The 21778-nt window shown below is 39.1% G+C and overlaps 1 protein-coding gene across 2 annotated transcripts in view; it reads left to right on the top strand.

The window, feature by feature from the left end:
* Rabep1 (rabaptin, RAB GTPase binding effector protein 1) overlaps window positions 1-21778 on the top strand; it is a 100139-nt gene that overhangs the window by 42713 nt on the left and 35648 nt on the right. For both annotated transcript variants that reach the window (XM_085695224.2, XM_085695223.2), the window contains exons 5-8: window positions 1605-1724; window positions 8599-8734; window positions 12902-13080; window positions 17432-17563. In XM_085695224.2, coding sequence (XP_085551350.1) covers window positions 1605-1724; window positions 8599-8734; window positions 12902-13080; window positions 17432-17563 — 567 coding nt within the window. The remainder of the gene's footprint in view (window positions 1-1604; window positions 1725-8598; window positions 8735-12901; window positions 13081-17431; window positions 17564-21778) is intronic.

Genomic DNA, 21778 nt, shown 5'->3' with positions numbered 1-21778 from the left:
CTGGCCAGTGGACTAGCTCCTCCTGCTTCTACTTCCAGTGCTGGCATTACAGGTGCATGCAGCTACCTTTGACTTTCTTCATGGTTCCAAACTCAGGCCCTCATGCTTGTGCAGTGAGCACTGTACAGACTGAGTCATCTCCTAGGCCCTCCTTGAATTGTCTATACTTCCTTAATTTTTACTGTTCATATATGTGTCTCTGGGGGGTACATACATATGAATTCAGGCCCTCAGAATCCTGAAGTATCAGATTTCCTGGAGCTAGACTAGAGTTATGGGTGGTGTGAGCTGCTTGACATGGGTACTGCCAATCAAACAAACTTGGGCCATCTACAAGAACAATACATGCTTTTAACCTCTGAGCCATCTCTCCAGCCCCTAGTTTTTTGTTTTTTGTTTTTTTTTTTAAAGACAGGGTTTCTCTGTGTAACCACCCTGATTGTATTGTAACTTGTTCTGTAGACCAGGTTGTATTCAAATCACAGAGACCTACCTGCTTCTGGCTCCTGAGTGCTGGGATTAAAGGTGTACACCACCACCAGTCAGCTCAACTATTACTTGTCAGGAGTTTTTTTTTTTTAAGTATAAAAATTGATAAATATTGTATTGTTTCAGTATACTCCATGCTCAGTTTTCTAGCATTTTACCATATAGTATGTTACACTTGTTAGAGTTAACAAATGAATACCAGCTCACCGTTATTAATAGAGGTTTGTTCTTTGTATTCAAATTGTATTATCTTTCAGTCAGTGTCCCCTGTATCCTTTTTCCTTCCTGTTTGAGACTTTCATCCGAGAAATCACACTGCATTTGGTCATGCAGTCATGCAGTTGTAGACTTGGCTTGGCTAGAGCAGTTTCTCAATTTTATTTTTATTTTAGTGGCCTTCTATTTTTATTATTATTATAAGTGTGCATGATGTGAAGTATGTATTCAGATATGCATGTGGAGGTCAGAGAACAACTTTAGGGAGCCAGTTCTCTCCACTGTGGTTTCTGGAGTTTGAACTCCGATCAGTAGGCATGCACTGCTACCTAACGTGGGTGCTAGAAACTGGATTTGGGCCCTCTGGAAGAGCAGTACATGCTCTTAAGCACTTAGTTATATTCCTAGCCCACACAGTTGGCAAGCTTTATTCTGCTTAAAGAAGAACACATGTTATTTGCAGAAACCTAGGGCTATATATCATCTTATTAAACAAAATAAGCTATACTCAGAAAGACAAATATCACTCTGTCTTACATATGGAATCTAGGGTGTGTGTATGTGTTTTCTAAAAGACAAAGAGGAGCTATTTGGGCAAAGGAGAAAGACAAATGAGTAAGGAGAGTGAAACTAGGATGTGGTGGTATTAATATGCTCAAATGCATGATAAACTGGAATGACGTGTATTTTGAAGCCTTTTGTTTTTAAATATAATGAATATATGCTAATAAAAATCCAAAGAAAAAGACTTGAATAAAATGGGAGTTGGTATTCAATTTTATGGATGCTAATAAAGTGTGTAGTATAATTATTGTATCTAAGTTTTAGCAAGTAGGTGAACTAGAGTTTCTTAGAAAAGCAAGCAGTAAGTTGTTACATTTAATTCCTTGTGATCATAGGCCCAAGAAGATGCTGAGAAGCTCCGCTCTGTTGTGATGCCCATGGAGAAGGAAATTGCAGCTCTGAAAGATAAGCTGACAGAAGCTGAAGAGAAGATTAAAGAGCTGGAGGCCTCAAAGGTTGTGAAATGCTGTTTTTCATCTGCTCTGATGCCAGGAGCAAAATTAGAGTCACTTAAGTAGTGGTGGGAAATGACTGCATCCAGCATCTCAAGGATCTTGCTTCTGTTTAAAATTCAGAAACAAAATGAAAACAAACCAGCTCTGTGGTAGTTTGTCCTTTGGTTATTTAAACCCTCACTGATGCTGCCTAGTCACGAATGAAGACTTGTGTTCAGTTACCTGCTTGTCCAAGTCAGACTCAACTTCAACTTTCTTTTTTTCATTTAACAGGTCATTCTTATTGGTTTATTTTTGTAAGACAGAATTTCATGTAACCCAGGCTGACCTTGAACTTGCTGTTCATGCGTATTTTACATAACTCTGGGGATCAGACCCACCTGAGCTACATTTCTAGCCTTTGTTTTCTTACCTAGTAGAAGAAGCTGTTTATAGTTGACTTTTTTCCTTGCCATAGTTCTAGGAGATCTTTTAGACAGGATACACCTCTGTTGACCATGTAGGTGGCAGGATTGGGATGTGGCTTCTTGGGGCAGTGCCTCTCCAGCATGCTTAAGGCCTAGACTTTGATCTCAGCCCTGCATAAGCTGGGTATGGTGCCTGATGTCCCATAATAGGAACCCTTTGAGATGTAGAGGCAAGAGGGCATTACATTCAAGGTCATCTTCAGCTCCATAATGAGTTTGAGGCCAGTTTGTATTACATGGAATGGATGCTGCCTTTAAAAAGCCATGCCAAAGAAAAACAGAAGTGGAAACAATGAGGTGTTAAATTTTTTATGTCTGATTTTAGTGCTGGAGATTGAAGCTAGGCCCTTATTGACATATGCTAGGCAAGGGTCTACCACTGAGAAAATCCTTTGGTATGAAGGAAAGTGAGAGAGTAGAGGCTCAGTTGAGTGGTACAGTGCTGACATTTGTCTAGTATGGTTGAGGGCCTGGGTTTAATATTCAGTACTAAAGGAAAACTGATATAAGCAAGTATAACATTAAATAGGTAAAGGGGGAAAAGTAGAGATTAGTGCTAGAGAGATGGCTCATTGCTCCTGCAGAGAACCCCAGAGTTAGCTCCAGCACCCACATGGCCACTCACAGCCTTCTATAATTCCAATTTCTGGGATCTGACGCCCTCTTCTGCTGTCTGTGGCACTAGCACATACATGGTGGACATGAATTTATGCAGGTACATACACAGAAAAGAACTGCCAACAGAAGAAGAGTAGAGATAAAGAGATAATAACTATTCAGTAGTCAAAAACTCAGCATTTAGTAGCCTGAATGACTTAGTAAAATGTCTTATCTTTATTTTCCTTTTTTGTTTATTTGCTTGTTTTTCGAGACAGGGTTTCTCTGTGTTGCTCTGACTGTCCTGGCACTCATTCTGTAGACCATGCTGGCCTTGAAATCACAGAGATCCACCTACCTCTGTCCCCGAGTGCTGGAATTAAAGATGTGTGCTACCACTACCTGGCCATATCCTTTGGTTTTTCAACTGTAAAATTAGAATAGTAAGAGAGGCAGGGTCCAAAAAGAAGAAAAAAAGATGTGGATAAGGTAGAAGTAGATGGATTGCTGAGTTTCAGGCGCCTGAAACCCTGTTTTGAAAAACAAAACAACAAAAACAACAAAGACTCTTACAAAGGGTGTTATGAGCCATACTCAAATTAGAACATATAAATGCTTTGGGTTATGCATGGGACTAAGTATTATTTCAGATACATTATGATTTATTTTAACATTATGATATATTTATCTTTTCCTTCTGTATCTTAACTTTTTAAAATAAGGTCATAAAGTATCAGATTTCACAGAATTAATGTTATTATGGACCTAATACTTTGATCACATTTTTTTTTATTTTAAAAATAAAATATCTAGAGATGGGGGAAAAACTGACGGAAAAAGAAATTACAAAATACTTAGGGTAGTGTAAATATTCTATGTGTTTTTGTTGTTGTTAGTCAGTGAGTTTAATTAGGGATACTTCCAGGAATAGGGGCTGCTTACTAGTGGCTGCACCACTAAGGAAAATGTCTTTTTCTCTGCCAGGAACCACTAACTAACTGTATAAATCATCAGGGAGGAGTGACCTTCATGACAGAATGGTGCAGGTAGTCACAGCTGCTTCTGCAGCAGCCATTTCCCGCCCTGAAAACAATGTTTCCCGCACTCCACCACTTGCTCTGGCTCACACGTTCTTTTATCCCCTCTTCTGCAAGTGGCCTTGGAAGGGAGGTATTCAACAATAGCTTACTGCAGTACTTTGCCCAGTTATGACTTTATGCACTACTACCTGTTACAAAAAGAATCAAACAACAGCACTGTTCTAAGGAATAAACATAAATATCTAGAAGGCAATTGGACAATCACATCATGTCCACTTAGCCAAACAACTTTAGTTTCTCCACTAATGTAGCCTTCCAGCCATGGCTACATTTCCCCTGTCTGGTTGGTTACATTGCACTCAGTGTCTGCAACTGAGTGAGTTGAGACTGTTGGTAACAATTTTCTCCCATCAACCTACATAGCAACTTCTAGTGTTCTGAAAGCTAGCCAATAAGAAGGAAGCTTTGAGCTTAGGCCTATCTTGATTTCTTTATAAATCTATAACCAAAGCATGTAGTGTCTTCAACAATGGGGTCTTGTCATCTAGTTCTGGTAGGCAACCAACACATATAAGTACACTCTGAAGGAAAAGTAAAAACAGTAAAAATTGAAAAATAAGTGAAGGAAATAAGGAAGTTAAAGAACCAAGGAGAATGTTAGTATGAAAAGGTAGAGAAATTTGTACAGAAAAATGAAAAAAACTGAAACCAGAAATGAAGTGGAGCATGACTACTGGTATAAAAATAGCAGATACTGTAAATAGTGTCATACCAGTACATTTGAAAAAAATGAAAAAAATTCTGCTGGTCATAGTAAATGCTAGTAATCTGAGAACTTGGGAAACAGTGGTAGAAGGGTCAGATTGTCAAGGTCAGCATGAACTAGTGAGGCCTTGTTGTAAAACAAAACAAATTATTATAATAGGTAATTAATCAAGTTTTCCTCAAGATAAAATAGGATAGCTAAAATAGTAATTATAAAAGCTGGAGCCCAAAATATCTTAATATCTTATCTTTTCTTCTCCTCCTCCTCCTCCTCCTCCTCCTCCTCCTCCTCTTCCTCCTCCTCCTCCTCCTCTTCCTCCTCCTCCTCCTCCTCCTCCTCCTCTTCTTCTTCTGTGTGTGGTGTATGTACGAATGTTGTTTGGTGTTTGTTTGCAGGTGTGCATACCCATAGGATGTCACAGAGGCCAAAGGAGGGTGTGCAGTGTCTTGTTCTATCTCTCTGTCCTTTGTTCTTTGTTCCTTTGAGATAAGGTCTCTCACTTGAACCTGGAGCTAAGCTGGTGGCCAGCAAGTGCCAGTAAACTCCTATCTCCAAATCCCCACAGTACTGTGTTTACAAGTACATCCCTAGATTTTTTTTCTAGGATCTGGGGGTTCAAGTGGAGGTCCTCATGCTTTCACAGCTCAGAAAGGCCTAAGACTTGCTGTGTAGCTGAGGGTGGTCTTGAAATTCGATCCTCCTGATTACCTCCCAGATGCTAGGATTTTAGACAAGTGCCACCATGTTCTGCTTATGTGGTGCTGGAGATCTGACCTAAGATTTCCTGCATGCTAGGAAGGCCCTCTACCAACTGAACTATAGCCTCAGCCTTGGGTCAAAACCAGTCTTTATTCTGCTTCCTCTTCCCAGTAGACATCACACTTAGTTGGTTTTGGGGCAATGTTTGTCCAAACAGAGTGATAACCATATATTTTACAGACAATGTCAATGACTAGAAAAGAAGGTTCTCTTATGTGACTGGTAAATCAACACAGGAAGATGATACAGAAAAGCCTTAGGTAACAGCCAAAATAGACACAAATTCTCACAATTGAAATATGGTGTATCAACCTGGTGGTGGTGGCATATGCCTTTAATCCCAGCACTCAGGAGGCAGAGGCAGGTGAATCCCTGTGAGTTCGAGGCCAGCCTGGTCTATAAGAGCTAGTTCTGGAATTAAAAGCGTGCCACCACCACCGCCTGGCTGTGTATAGCAGTCTTGACGTTGATAATGGAAACATGATCTGAGGAACTGTGTTCTATCACTGTATAGCTCGGGCTGCCCTCAAACTCAGCATCCTCCTGCTTCTTTCTGAGATGTCAGGAATACAATCATGTGCCACTCTGCCCTTGTTTTTAAAGATAAGATAAAATACTGACTCTGGAAGAAGCATTAACAAATTTGACTATATTATAAGTTTTATTGTTAAAAGGTAATCTAAAAAGTTGAAAAGAGAAGTTATACACGTGAGAAAAAAATGTGTAAGTCATGCCTGACAAAGTTACTATCCAAAATTAACGAAGCTCTCCTAAGTCCTTCTTCTTTCTCCTAACACCATCTGCTTTTTTTGGAAAGGTACTGTCAGCAGTTTGTCCTCACTTTGTCCTTGTTGCTTAGAACGTTATAATTGTCCATTTGTGTGATTTTTTTATTTTAATTTTTTTTGAGGTGTGTGTATGTGCGTGTGGGGTGTGTGTCTTACAGTGCAGTCCAGGGTAACCTAGAACTTGAAGCAGTTCTCCTGTTTCAGTCTCCTCAGTGCTGGGAATATAAGCATGAATCATGAATAACCACAGCTGGCTCCGTGCGTGCATGTGTGCTCGCTTGAGACGGGGTATCACTTGTAGCCCAGGCTGTCCTGGAACTTGCTATGTAGACCAGATTGGCCAAGAACTCAGAGGTCCACCTGCCTCTGCTTCGAGAGTGGTGGGATTAAAAGTGTGCACCATATGCCTGGCCCTCTATGTGGTTTTGATTTGGGTTGTTAGGGAATGTGGAATTCAAGGGTGTCCACATGCTTTGCTGCTACTTCAGCACCCTCCTAGAGTTAGCAATAAATTTCAGGTATTAGGAATTCATTTTTTTAATTCAAAGAAGAGTTTATTCTTAGAAGTATTATGTAGTAGAGTCTGGTTATAAACCATCCTTGTTATAGTGGCCAAATTGTCTATGTTACTGTCACCTAGTAACAGGTGTCGAAAAAAATACCTTATGACACTCAGCACTTTGCCATGCTGGTTGATTGTTAGCTTCCAGCAAAACACTAAACTGCAGTAAATGACCATTTTAGTCTCTCACTTACATAAGATCTAGGAGTAAAGATCTCTGAGATCAGGTGACCGAGCTTATTAATTTGTTTGTTTGTTTTTTTCGAGACAGTGTTTCTCTGTGTAGCCCTGGCTGCCTCTGCCTCCTGAGTTCTGGGATTAAAGGTGTGTGCTACCACTGCCCATTGAGCTAGCTGTTTTAAACCTGAAAAAGTAGGATAGTTCATGAAAAAGACCTTGAATTTGAAACTAGATGTAACCGGTTTAAAAAAATTAAAAGTTACCCATAAATAACTGAGTTTAGGGTAGACAGTTTACATGACAAGATAAAACAAGTGATATTTTTATTCTGCATTTTTTTTTAGTAATAGTGAATTTTATTTTGGTTGTGCCTGTTTCAGTTATTTAGACTGTATTGTTACTAGTCTGAGTATTACAACAAGAAATACATTATAAAAAGACAGGATCTAAATTTTTTTCTGCACTTGCCTTCAAGTTTGTGTGGTATGAGACTAGTAATTTTTACATTATGACTTCCTCTCTTTTAAAAAACTTTGAGCTGTCACGATGCACATGTGAAGATCGATCAGAGGACAGTTTGTGGCAGTTGGTTCTTTCCTTCTACCATGTGGGTTCCCTGGCTCAAACTTAGGCCGTTAGTCTTGGTGGCAGGCATCTTTAACTGCTGAGCCATCTTGATGTCCTAAAATCTTTAGTTTCTATGGGTATATATATTGATAAAAATGAGTCATTTTTATAAATGTAAGACATTTGGAATCAACTCATCAGAAATCAAAAGTTAAAAGAGTGGCTGGAGAGATGGCTCTGAGGTTGAAAGCCCTGGCTGCTCTTCCAGAGGTCCTGAGTTCTATTCCCAGCAACCACATGGTGGCTCACAACCATCTGTAATGAGATCTGGTGCCCTCTTCTGGCCTTCAGGCATACATGCAAGCAGAAAATGTATACATAATAAATAAACAAACAAATCCTTTTTTTTAAGTTATAAGAATATTGTGCTCTTCATTCATTCGTTCATTAATTCATTTGGTTTTTCAGGACAGAGTTTCTCTGTATAACAGCCCTAGCTGCCCTGGGATTAGCTCTGTAGACCAGGCTGGCCTCGAAATATTATGCCATTTATATCTTGCCTAAAAGGTTGGGGGAGAGGTAATGGGTTAGACTTCAATCCCTGGAACCAAAGGGGGAAATAGCTGTGGTGGTTGTGCTCGTAACCATAGCTTTAGATAGGTGGAGGCAGGCAGATGTTTGAGGCCTGCTAGCTAGCCACCCTAACCCACTAGGGAAGTTCCAGGTGACGGACAGACCTTATCTCAAAAACCCTGAGAAATGACACCTGTAGTTGTGTGGTTTACAGGCATATGTGCTTTTTGCACCCATGCCTATATGTGCACTTGGACCTAAATGTGCACATGTTTGCGTGAACACATAAAAGCAAATCATATCCGTGTGTTGCTGAAAAGGAGAACAAATAAACATATACATGCATTGCTCTGGAAATACAAATTAGAAGTACCTTTTAAAAAATATGTTATAAAATCATTGCAGTTAATTTTAATTATATGTTTACCTAAGAGAAAGAATTATGGCCAGCATCTGTTAATTCCATTATTTTCTAAATTTGTATCATATTCTAAAGTTTAAAATACAACTACTGGTATTTACTTTATTTGCTATTCCTACTAGGGTTGTAAAGTTGAGTTTTATACTTCTTTCAGGTTAAGGAACTGAACCATTATCTGGAGGCTGAGAAGTCTTGTAGGACCGATCTGGAGATGTATGTAGCTGTTTTGAACACTCAGAAATCTGTTCTACAGGAAGATGCTGAGAAATTGAGGAAAGAATTGCATGAAGGTAAATAAATATATGTTGTGTATATTTTTACTTTATTTCAAGAGAACCATGTAGGTAATATTCATATTGATTATTAACAGCAACAAATCCCAAACAAACAATGCAGCATGCTAGTGATTCAATTTAAGCTTTATATTCAGTTGAAAGCTGTAAGAGAATTTGGATTATTAACCTCTTCTTCCACCTCTACTACAGGAATAATGTCACAAGGCATGAGCTCTGGGCAGAAAGGTGTAATGAAGACATTTTGTGGAGAGAAGTAAATTAGCAAAAGTGAGAGTTGGGTAGAGAGGTCTCATGTAGCATCCTGCTTTCTAAGGGACAGTTTTGATTTCACTATTGAAGTATCAATGTGAAGTCGCAATTATTTAAAAAGCAACTGGGCTTGTGCCTGGTGGTTTACACCTATAATCCCAACACTTGAGAACTGAAACAGAGGAATCATCATGAGTTTGAGACCAGCCTGGGCTAGAGTGAGAATCTGTCCCCCAAAAAAGAAAAAGAATGCAAAACAAACAAAACAAAACAAAACAAAAAAACAACAGAACAGAAACCATGGATTGGGAGCTGGGTCAGCAGTTAACAGCACCTCCCTGCCCCCAAGACAGGCCCTCACTGTGTAGCCCTGGCTGTCCTGGAACTCGCTCTGTAGACCAAGTTGGTCTCGAACTCACAGAGATCCACCTGCGTTTGCTGGGATTGAAGGAGTGCTCCACAACCGCCCAGCGAGCACTGCTGATCTTACAGAGAACATCTCGCAGAGAATTGGTGGGCAGCTCACAATCACCTATAATACTAACGGCTGCTCTGGGATATCCAGTGCCCTCCTCAGACCTCTGCAGGTACCTGTGCATGTGTGCGTATAACCATACCCCCCCCCATATATCATAATTGAAAATTAAAAATAAAATATTTTCAAAAATCATTTTTTGAGATCATGATATAGTTACATTATTCCCCCCTTTCATTTCTTCCTCCAAATGAACCTTCCATAAGTTTTGTTCTCTTTCAAATTGTGGCCCCCCCCTCTTTTTTTAAAGCCTAAAAAATAAAATAAAATAAAAAGCAAACAAATCACTCCAAAACAACCCAAAAGAAAAAAAAACAGTATAAAATTGGATACTTGGGTTACAGAGTGTTTAAGCTGCTGTTTCCTTGACTTATTGGGTAACAAGATAGAGCAGCATGTGTAGCCACTGCAATTCTGAGGTCACAATGAGTGTAAGCGAATAAAGGCTGAGATTGATGCCACACACTTGTGTTCTGTTTGGACCTAGAGGCAGGAGAGCCAGAAGTTCAAAGTTGTCTTTAGCTGCCACCTATCAAGTTGGAATCCAGCCAGGATAGAGACCCATCCCCTACACTCCCAGATGACATCTGTGGCAACTATACTGAGATATGAAAACAGCCGTGATTCTGTTAGTGTTGGTTGTGGGTGTAGTTATGCTCCTGTGGTTGGTTTGTTGCCTACATTTCACAATAGTCCAATAGAAGGAAATAGTGAAATTCGGTTAGGGGATAGTGAAAATAAAGTTAAAACTTTTTTACAAAAGAGGTAAGCACTCTTGAGCTATAACCCCAGCCTCTTCTTATTTTTTCTTATGCAAATGGAAATCTATTTGAAATTTTACTGGAAATCTTTTGTATACAGGGTTTAGTCTGTGGGTAGAATCCTATAGTGAATACTTTTATCAAGTGCTGTTGAAAAGAGATGTGAACAATGTAGGATTCTATATGAGCTAGCTTTCCCCTCCAAATAGTTGAAAACTGAAATATATGTCTAAAGAATTACTACATAAAATGTTGCAAAAATCTCCCAGCCTTTGAGCAGGTCTTGACCTCAGGAACCGGTTTTTACATGCGCTGTTGGAATCAGAAAGACACCATACTGTCAATGGGTGTCCAAAAGAAAAAGGTTTCCATTTGATTAAAATCAATTTAAGTTATTTAAATTTAAAATTTGTGTCCTAACCATTCTAAAAATAGTGTAAGTGATCGAGGTTATCAAACCTTCCTAAAGTATCAAAAGGTCCATTAAAATGGGGAAGTAAAAGCAATAATTTCTGGTGGTTGCGAACTTAGTTTGGTGGTAGAGAACTTCCCTAGCAAGAAGAATGCCCTGGATTTGGTTCTTAGCTCTGAGAAAACAAGCAATCAAAACAAAAAACAAAAACATCAGTACTTTGTGAGTTCAAGGCCAGCCTGGTCTACAGAGCAGGAGTTCCAGGACTTCTGGGGCTGTTACACAGAGAGACTCTGTCTCAGAAAACAAAACAAACAAGTGTCTTGGGGTGGTCAAGATGACTCAGTGGCTAAGTCTAGTGACCTGAGTTCAATTCCCAGAATCTACATGGTAAGAGGAAAAATTGACTACATAAGTTGTCCTCTGACCTTCACTTACACACAACCACACACACAGCATAATTAATTAAAAAGGTAATAAAAAATAAAAAAGGAAAAATAATAGTATCTTTAAAAGAAGAGAGATAAAAACTGAGAAGCAATGTGATAGCCTAACAGCAGGTTACAGTCTAATCTGGTGATTAAATATACAGTCAAATCTAGGCAGTTGCTGGTTAGAGCCTCCACAGAGCTGCCCTACTGGGAAGTGTGTTGAGATGGGGCAGTGTCTAATGACAAAGAGTAATCAGTTCTTTTTGTCCTGTAGATAGGGTTCTTTCAAAAACAAAGAAAGAAACAAACCAACCAGGTAGTAGTGATGCACACCTTTGATCCTAGCACTTGGTAGGCAAAGGCAGGTGGATCTCTGAGTTTGAGACCAGCCTGGTTTAGAGTTCCAAGACAAACAGGGCTAAACAGAGAGAAACCCTGTTTTGAAAAACCACACCAAACAGGGCTAAACAGAGAAACCCTGTCTTGAAAAACCAAACCAAACAAACAAGTATTTTATTTATTTATTTATTTATTTATTTATTTATTTATTTATTTATTTATTTTGTATACACTATTCTGTCTATGTGTATGCCTGAAGGCCAGAAGAGGGCACCAGATCCCATTACAGATGGTTGTGGGCCACCATGTGGTTGCTGGGAATTGAACTCAGGACCTTTGGAAGAGCAGGCAGTGCTCTTAACCTCTGAGCCATCTCTCCAGCCCCAAAAAAGTATTTTAAAAAACATTTTTGGAGGCAGAGGTTGCCCTGGCTGTTCTTGAACTCTCAAGTCCCCTTATTAGCTTAGACTGCAGATTTGGGCCACTATATCCAGCTGAAAGAAGTTATGCTCCAGTGGAACTCTAAAATTTGTCTTAATGATTTATTTAAATTTATTTTATGTGCATGGTGTGAAGGTTTCAAATTCTCTGGCGCTGGAGGTTACAGACAGTTGTGAACTTCCATGTGGGTGCTGAGAATTGAACCCAGGTCCTCTAGAGGATCAGCTAGTGCTCTTTACTGCTTAATCATATTTTTAATATTTTTTGTTGTTACTTTCTGAAGTCAAGTTTTAAGCATTTTTTTGAAACATGGAACACAGGCCTATGTGTACAGGTGAGGGCGTGTAAGCAAAGTGGCTCAGCAGGTGTAATGGCATTCACCTAGAACCCTAGTATGCCAGGAGTGGAGAGAGGCCTGTAAGTTCTTGGGCTACACAGTGAATCCACTCTCACTCCCCCCCACCAGCCCCAGCTAGTTCAGCAAATTAGTATGCAGGAGAAAATGGACGCATTGGTACTGGACTTGTGGACATGGGCCAGGTCATAGAGATTCTTTATTCTTTAGAGGTTAGGCTTTATCAAGTGGGATATAAACAAGTCTTTGAAGGTTTTTAAAACAATATTATATTTTTTTAATACGAAGTTTATACATGGTATATCATGTGTTGTGTCCCAGGAGAACATAGAGATAAAGAAACTCTTTAAGCTCTATGTTCTGCAGTTAAGAAACCCTAGCATTTTTTATTTAATTCAGGTTTTCTGAAACTCATGTAGTATAGAAGTTTTTGTTTGTTCCTAAGGACATAGTTCCAGTGACCCTGCTTTAAAGGGTTGATGGTAGTAGTCATCATATTCAGATGTAGATTGCTCACTGGTGTCAGTCAAGAGGCAAACTCACAGAATAGAGTACTGGTCAGACCTGTAGGAGACCTGCGCTAAAGAAATTGTCTACCATTAAGATGCAGTGTTTTTATCTGGGGGGCTCCTAAACAGTTTGCCATCTCTTGGAGCAAGAACGACAACAGCACAACCAGTTAAAACATACATGGCAGAAGGCCAACGACCAGTTTCTGGAATCTCAGCGTTTACTGATGAGAGACATGCAGCGAATGGAGATTGTACTAACTTCTGAACAACTCCGACAAGTTGAAGAAATGAAGAAGAAAGATCAGGTGAATAGTTTTTATTTTTTTTTAAGATTTATTTTATTTCTAATTATACATGCGTGCACGCGTGTGTGTATGTGTGTGTGTGTGTGTGTGTGTGTGTGTGTATGGATCTGTTGGTTTGTGCACTTGGTTACACATTGAAGCTAGGAGCATTAGATTCCTTAGAGTTACAGATGAATGTGAGTTTTCTGACATAGGGGTTTGGAGCCAAACTCAGGTACTCTGTAAGAGCAGCAGGCCTTCTGAAACTCTGAGCCATCCCTCTAGTCCCAAATAGATTGTTAATAATCGTGATCCCTTCTCTATTGTCTGTGTTGTTCTGTTCTACTTTATTATCATTTATTTGTGTTGTTGGAAAATCAAACCAGGGAACTTTGTTCGTGCTAGGCAGATGCTGCCCCATTGTACAACATCTCTACACTTACTGATTTTATTTTTAATGTTACTTTGAAAAAAGTAGCTTCTCATTTCCTGTGGAAGCAAAAGCAAAACCTCTTCTCCAAAGTAACATATCGTATGACTTAAATTTTGAAGTTAAGGCATTTTCAAAATATATATGTTGGATTAATTCAGCAACATTTATAATCAAATGTCTTTTAGCAGCTGTTGCTCCTTCCTCAGCATCAAACAATTCAAAGACAACATAATAACATATAGTATCCAGACTCTGTGTATTTTCCATCTTTACATGGCTTTATTTTAAACTCTGTTTTTTATTTTTATTTTTAATTTTTGGTTTTTTGATAATAGGTTTTTCTGTGTATCTTTGGTTGTCCTGGCACTCACTCTGTAGACTAGGTTGTCCTTGAACTCACAGAGATCCGTCTGCTTCTGCCTCCCAAGTGTTGGGATTAAAGGTGTGCGCCACCACACCCAACTACTGTCTTTCTTTTCTATTTTAAGGACTTTATCCTTTTTTCTTTTCTCTCCTAAGCCTACATATATTTTTAAACACACTGTGGATTCATTTTGGGTTAAGAAAAATCATGTTCAATCAAGGAAGACCCCCCTGAGAAATCTCCGATAGGAGTATATGGCCCAGATGTCTTAAGTTCTACATCCAGAACAGTTTTAAGACTGCTGGCTGAGATGACCAAGCCTCATAGAATACTCCAGTCAGGACTTGACCGTAATTCAAAATTTTCTTTAGCTCCCTATAAGATTTTCAGCATCCCCAATTAGCAGGAAGTAACCTGGAAAACTGCGCCTGCATTCCCCAAAACATGGATTATGTATATTTATCTTTATTTAGAGTGTTGGTTACAAGTTGTTATGGATAATGGTCTGGAAAAAAAAAAGCTGAACAAAGGAAATTAGATTCAGAGTTCTTGTTTTGAAAAAAAAAGTGGGGGAGAAATTGCTGTGGGAATATGGTCTTGTATTGTTTTAAGAAAATGCTGATTGACAAGTAGCCAGGGAGTACAGATGGGGCGACGAGAACAGGAGAATTCTGGGAAGAGGAAAGGGTCAGTTTGCAGTCGTCACCCAGACATAGAGGAAACAAGGTGAGAATACCTTGATGATAAGAATAATGGGCTAATTTAAGATGTAAGAATTAATTAATAAGAAGCCTGAGCTACTAGGCCAACCAGTTTATGATTATTGTACAAACAAACAAACAAACCAACCCCAGTGTGACAAAGTAGCCGAGCAGATCTGGTGGGACACACTTACCAGCCCCAGCTCTGGGTCTGCAGTTGGGGAGCAGTGAGTATGAGAGTAGCAAGACTCGACTCAACAGAACACAAAACACTTGAAGGACTTGGCCAGCTTCCTAAATTATTTCATCCTGAGAAGAAACTGATTTAGAAATGACCCTCTTTGGAGACCGAAGGATGCAGTAGTATGTATTTATGAGAAAATGTTCTCAGTAGTATGCAGTTCTCTTAGGACTTCTGAGTTTTCAGAGTAGGCCAAATTTTTGGTGACTTTGCTCTAAAAGTTTGATAGGGTAGAGGCTGGGAGTGGTGCCCTACACCTCAAATTCCAGCACTTTGGAGATTGAGACAGGAGAATTATGATATCAAGGATAGTCTAGGTTATGTAGTGAGATTCTGTCACACAACCAACTCCACTGCCCAAACAGTAAGAGGACAGAGTGTGGAAGGTCATAGGTGTTCATAATGTTCTGTTTCTCATTATTTGAAGATTGCTTCAGTTAAAGGAATAATGTAATACTAACGCTTCCTCATAGAAAGAGTTGTTTGTTTCAAATACAAAGGGAGGGACTTAGAAATGGCTCAGTTGTTAAGAGCACTTGTTCTTGCAGAGGTCTTAGGTTCAATTCCTAGCACCCACATGGTAGTTATCACCTTCTCTTGTTCCAGGGAATCTGATGCCCTGACCTGATGCCCTCTTCTGATCTCTGAGAGTATCAGGCATTCATGTGATGCACATGCATATATGTAGGGAAAACACTAACACAAAATAAAATGAGTAAGTCTAAAAAGTTCTTTTCAATATAAATGAAATAACATCAAGTGCTCAAACAAACAAAAAAAATCCTTCATGACATCTCCCCCTGCTTTTTAAGTATTATTTTATAACTTAATTTCCCAAAATCTTTATCCCAGGTGTGTGTATTTATTTCAGTTCTGTCTCGCTCTTGTTAACTAGTAGTAGAGGAACCATAATTGACTTAGTCTTCTGTAGTGGAATTCTAGAGCCACCTCCAGTCTTGTTCTTTCGTAGTTTCTGATAGTGTCACAACTAGTACCCTTTGGCATATTGTATATATCTTCAAGTATTTCCCCAGGATAGCTGTGTAAAAGTGTTCTCAACTTTTCTAGGTATTAAAGTATTTTAATTTGACAGTTGTGACTTAGGTTAGATTTTTGTTTCTTAATTTTCTATATTAAATCTTTTTCTTTTAATTCATACTTAAAATGTAGATTTTTATCCCCATTAAAACAGTCTTTTACTTTGAAGATAATTGTTGAAGCCCTTCATTTTCTTTCTTTCTTTCTCTTTTTCTTCCTTTCTTTCTTTCTTTCTTTCTTTCTTTTTTTTTTGTGGTTTTTCAAGACAGGGTTTCTTTGGAGCTTATTGTGGAGCTAGCTCTTGTAGTCCGGGCTGGCCTCGAACTCACAGATATCCACCTGCTTCTGCCTCCCAGATGCTGGGTTTAAAGCCCCCACCCCACGTTGAAGTCCTTCATGAATATTTGTTGTGTTAGTGTGTGCCAAGGCTTTATAAACTTCATCTCAAGCATTGCTCAACAAACAAATACTCTCTGTGAGGAGGCATTACATAGCCATCCTTGTGTTGTAGATAAGAAGCAGGCAGATGAGGTGATGACAGTGCCCCAGATGGAGCAGTTCAGTCCAGTTTAATTACTTAATCACCCACCTTTTTGTTCCTGGCCTTCACTTTTTGTGTACCCACCCACTTAGCAGTCTTGTCAGCCTTTTGCTGGCACAGCCTACTCTTCTAAGCTTCTGTTTTATAAATGCTTTATTTTTCCCTGGAGCCCTTAGTGATCTCTTACTTAGCTGGCAAATACATCCTATTGTGTTTTAAGATTCCGCTCTAGGAATTACACCCTTTGGGTCCTCTTTGCTGGCTCCCTTAAATGAAACCAGTTTGTGCTTTTTCCTCCTGCACAATTCTGTGAGTTCTTGTAATTATGTTTGTTTCTCTTCACTAGAGAGAAAAAAGGGTAGTCATCTTTGCTGAGCATTATTTCTTGAACTTGGATCATCTTTTTTGTATTTTATATGTCTCCCTTATCCTCTCTTCTCTCCTCTCTCTCTCTCTCTCTCTCTCTCTCTCCCTCTCTCTCTTTTTAAAAGTTACTTTCTGATTTTCTTAGGAAGAGGGCCTGCTTGTTTGTCCTGGCTGCCCGGCTAGTTTAGCCCCAAAATAACCACACAGAAGCTGTATTCATTAAATCACTGCTTGGCCATTAGCGCTAGCTTCTTATTGACTAACTCTTACATTAATTTAACCGAGTTCTATTAATCTATGTATCACCATGTGGCAGTGGCTTACTGGGTAAAATTCCCAGCATCTGTCTCTGGCAGCTCCATGACGTTCCTCTGACTCTGCCTCCTTTCTCCCAGCATTCCATTTAGTTTTCCCTGCCTACCTAAGTTCTGCCCTATCAACAGGTCAAGGCAGTTTCTTTATTCATTAACCAAGAAAAGAAACACACAGACAGAAGGACCTCCCAACCAGTGCTTACAGTAGTAAAATGGTGAGGTTCCCTTATCTGATTACAAAACAAATAATCTTGTTTCTAATTTTCTGTTCTCATAAAGATCTCTGATTTTAACTTGTTGTGAGTGGTCAAAGAACTGTATGACTCTTATGTATCGATTACTTGGGTATAATTAATGCTTTTTCTTCCTTTTAGGAGGAGGATGAACAACAGAGGCTTAATAAGAGAAAAGATAACAAAAAAACAGATTCTGAAGAAGAAGTAAAAGTACCAGTAGTGTGTGCTTTAGCTCAAGAAGAATCTTCAACAGCGTTATCACAAGAAGAGGTGAATCTTTGGTTATTGTACTCTGTGTTGCGGGGAGAGCCTGAGGGGTCAAAGAAACAGAATATTTAAAAAAATTATACATAATGTCATAATTTTTGGTTTATTTCTGTACTAGTCAATTACTTTGCATATTAGTGAGGGTATTGATTGTTGTGATTAAACACCACGGCCAAAAACAGTTTGGAGAGGAAAGTGTTTTAGCTTACAGTTCTCAGGTCACTGTCCGTCAGGAACTCGTGCAGAGACCATAGACCTGGACTTGTACCCCAGCACCACCTGCCCAGGGTTGACACAGCCCACAATATGGATTGGGCTATTGCACAAATAAATTAATCCATAAAATGTCCCACAAGCTTGCCACAGGCGGGTGCTTTGGTGGGAGTATTTTTTTCTTTGTTTGAATTCCCAAGTGACTCTAGCTTGTGTCAACCAGAAGAAAACTAACAGGGACACTTTGTCCATATGAAAAGTATATAGGTGGAAATTTGCTAATATAGCAACTTTGTTTTTAGTTGCTCTTGCAACATTATAGCACTATTTGAAAACATACTCAAGTTTCATTCACCACTTAAAATTACCAGATACTCATTTCCAAAGTGCCATACATTATAATAAGTCTTTAAATGAAAACGTTTTTGTTTTGTTTTGAAGCAGAATTGGAGGTTTGTTAAAGATTATTATTATTATTATTATTATTTTGGTTTTTTTGAGATATTATTAGGGTTTTTTCATAATTTTGGAGCCTGTCCTGGAACTAGCCTACTCTTATAGACCAGGCTGGCCTCAAACTCACAGAGATCTGCCTGTCTCTGCCTTTCAAGTGCTAGGAGTAAAGGAATACACCTCCACCCCGCCCAGCCAGACCACTCCTGTATGCAAAACCACCACTGGCTATCATAACCTACATCATTAAGTAGAAATTCTTTACCTAGACTATTGAAACCATTTGCAAGAAGAATTTTCTTTCTAATTTTAATTTTTAAAATTGGGTGTCTATGCACACATGTATTTGTATGTGAGTTTATACATGTGTTCAGGTACCTACAGGAGTCTAGAAGAGGTCATCACAGTCTCTGGAGCTAATGTTTAAAGTGGTTATGATCTGTCTGACATGGACTCTGCAAGAGCAACAAGTGTTTTTAATCATTGGGCTACCTTTTTAGCCCCAAGAAGGGTTTTCTTTAAAACAAGCAAGCAAGCTAGAAACATACTTATTTTAGTATATGTAGTGGGTGGGGTGGGGAGCACTCAGCATGCATGTTGAGGTCAGGACTGTTTCTTCTTCCCATCTTGTGGAACCGGGGAGTCAAACTTAGGTCTTGGGCTAAGTGCCTTTACCTACTGGTCTGTCTATTTCTCTGGGCCAGAAAGAGTCTCCTAATAGCCATATTAGTCATTCTCTTGTGCCAAGAAAATGTCCATCTCATATGTTGGTTCCTTCATCTGGAGTGCTTGCCTTCCAGTGTCTGACTATTAAAATTCTCTTGCTCATCCTTCATAGCTCATGCTGATGCTTCTTTTTTAATAAAGGAAATACTTCTTTACCTAGTGCCTTTGGAATCAAAATTAAGGACCCTTTTTTCCAGTTGAATGGCCCTTCTTGCTTTACCCTTTGTTCTTACTTCACTATACTTAGGCTTGGCTGCTTGTGGTCCATACTTGTGTTGTTTATGCCTTATTGCTTATGATTTCATACTTACAATGACCACAGGTACAACTCAGTAGTAGAGTGCTTGCTTAACATGTGTAGGGCCCTGGTTTGATCTCCAACATTGGGAAGGTGCGGGGTTTGGTCATACACGTTCCCCTAACTTTGACCTCCTTTTCCAGCTGGTGAACAGTTGCAGGCAGGTTGAGTATATTTTCCTAACATATCTTGTTTCTGTTTAGTTTACAGATTTACTCTGAGCCATGTGTGGTACGATTCCTGGTGGCTTATATTTTCATCTTTATCAATGGCTTGACATTAGAATAGTTTTTTTTAAAAAAAAAATTTAACAGACATCGAAAAGTATGACGCTGTTGTTTTTGTACATTTTTGTTTGTTTTGGAGCTCACGCTAAGGACCGATTGTTGATTCTTTTTTTTTATTTTGTTTTGTTTTTCAAAACAGGGTTTCGCTGTAGTTTTAGAGTCTGTCCTGGAACTAGCTCTTGTAGACCAGCCTGGCCTTGAACTCACTCACAGAGCTCTGCCTGCCTCTGCCTCCCGAGTGCTGGGATTAAAGGCGGGCGCCACCACCACTGACTCCAGGTATCAATTCTGCTCTGCATTTTTTAATATTTAGACTCTTAAAAGAATGTCTCTTTTTGTTCAGCCAAATATTACATGACATTTGCATCATTCTGTAATCTGTCCAGGAATGTTTACAAAACAGGAAAGAAGAATTTGTGATTTATAAAGTAGTGTTTCTGTTATTTTTGCTTCTGTTTTTAACAGCCTTCTCATACTGTGCACATCATTTCCCAGCCTTTAAAGTGTGTTTTAGACTTTGTGCTGAAGGATGCAGCTCCATGGCCGAGTGTTAACCAGCATGCATGAGGTTCTAGGCTTAGTTCTTGGTAGCAGCAAGTCTCAGCTCCACTGTGTATATGCGAGCTTTCAACTTCCAGACCTGATATTTTTCATTTTCAGTGTTGAATATAATTGTTTTATGTTCAGAATCATGATAATTTAATTTGGTTTGTAAATTAAAATTAATATGGAATGCTTTGGACATTTAATTACTAAGGATGTTTAATATTTTTGAACCCTCCATGTCACCTTTATTTTGGTACTTTGAATATACTTTTTCACTATGAAAGTAGTAGGAAAATATTATGGAGCATTTCCGAAGTGCAGGACGGGCCATACAGATAAAAATAATGTGTTGATCACCCAGAGAAAATGTCTCTAATATTTTGGCATGTGTCATCCTCTTTTTTTCTGTTTCCTTTTCCGAAGATAACATAAATATGTTCCCATTTGTTTTGTTTGTTTGCTTTGCTTTATTTTGTTTGAGACAAACCTTTACGTAGCCCAGGCTGACTTGAACTTCTGAGCTTTATGCTTCAGCCTTTGTGCTGGAATTAAAGATGTGTGACGTCATGCCTGGCAGATTCTTTGCAAACATACTCTACATGTGACTGTATGCTTATGAACGTTCCTCTTCATTTAAATCTACTTTATAGTGGTATTTTATTTGTGTTTTAATAAATACAGAGCTAAATTACTAGAGGCCAGGCAATTTTGGCACACACCTTTAATCCCCAGAACTCAAGGCCACCCTGGGCTTGAGAGTGAATCAGTCTAAAAGAGAATTCACACACGATCCCAGCACTTGGGATGATACTAGAATGTCATTGGGAGTCCCAGTACTAGAGAGGAATATTGGAGTTCAGCGCAGTCAGTCTGAGGTTTGGTGGAGAGCATTGCAGTCTATTCACGTTGAGAACAGAATCACCCCTGTGTTTGTCTGAGGTAAGCGCTCTCTAGTGGCTTGGCTGCTTTGCTTTTCTGATCTTCAGCTTGAACCCCAATATCTGTCTCTGGGTTTTAGTTAATTGTGCTACACTAATTGAAGGTTTTGGTGCCTTAAAATTTTTTAACTCATTTAATAGAATTTTACTATGTAAATGTACCATAATTCCTTTGGCCTTTTTCCTACTATATTGTCACCAGGTTTTAATTTATGGGGTACCTGACAGCCTGAAGATGTCAGTCCCTTTGGAACAGATTGCTGTTACACTTTTCTGTCTTTTCTTCCCAAGCCTGGTATGTGTTAAACAAGTGTTGTGCCACTGATATGCATCCCCAGCTCATGGTTCTCCTAGAAATGAGAGCCATAGCATGCCTTATAGGCACCAGGGAGAAACTCAGGACTGATCAGTTTGAATAATTCTGGCAGCCTTTGGGTCACTTGCTTTAGTTATTTGGGACCTACCTGGGTGATTTGGGGCAGGGGAAATAATGGCTTGGTGAAAATTTGATAAAGGAATGGTTGGGGTATGGGTTTGAGATTGTCCAGTTTGCATGTGGGGATCATCCCCAAGCAGGCAATAGCTAGTGCTGGAATGCATAGTCTCTGCCTATAGCATATAAACATGACTAATAGATCACGTACGAAATTGATTATATTTTTGCTGCTGTAAATGTTTTCATTAATACTGTAATGATGTAAATTTTTTTGCACAAAAATAATCACTGTAATGTATGTCATTATTTAAGTCCTTAGGA

This window comes from Myodes glareolus, chromosome 9 (assembly GCF_982192425.1).
Source record: "Myodes glareolus chromosome 9, mMyoGla1.1, whole genome shotgun sequence".
Classification (NCBI taxonomy): Eukaryota; Metazoa; Chordata; class Mammalia; order Rodentia; family Cricetidae; genus Myodes; species Myodes glareolus.
This window is presented reverse-complemented; position numbering and strand designations above follow the sequence as displayed.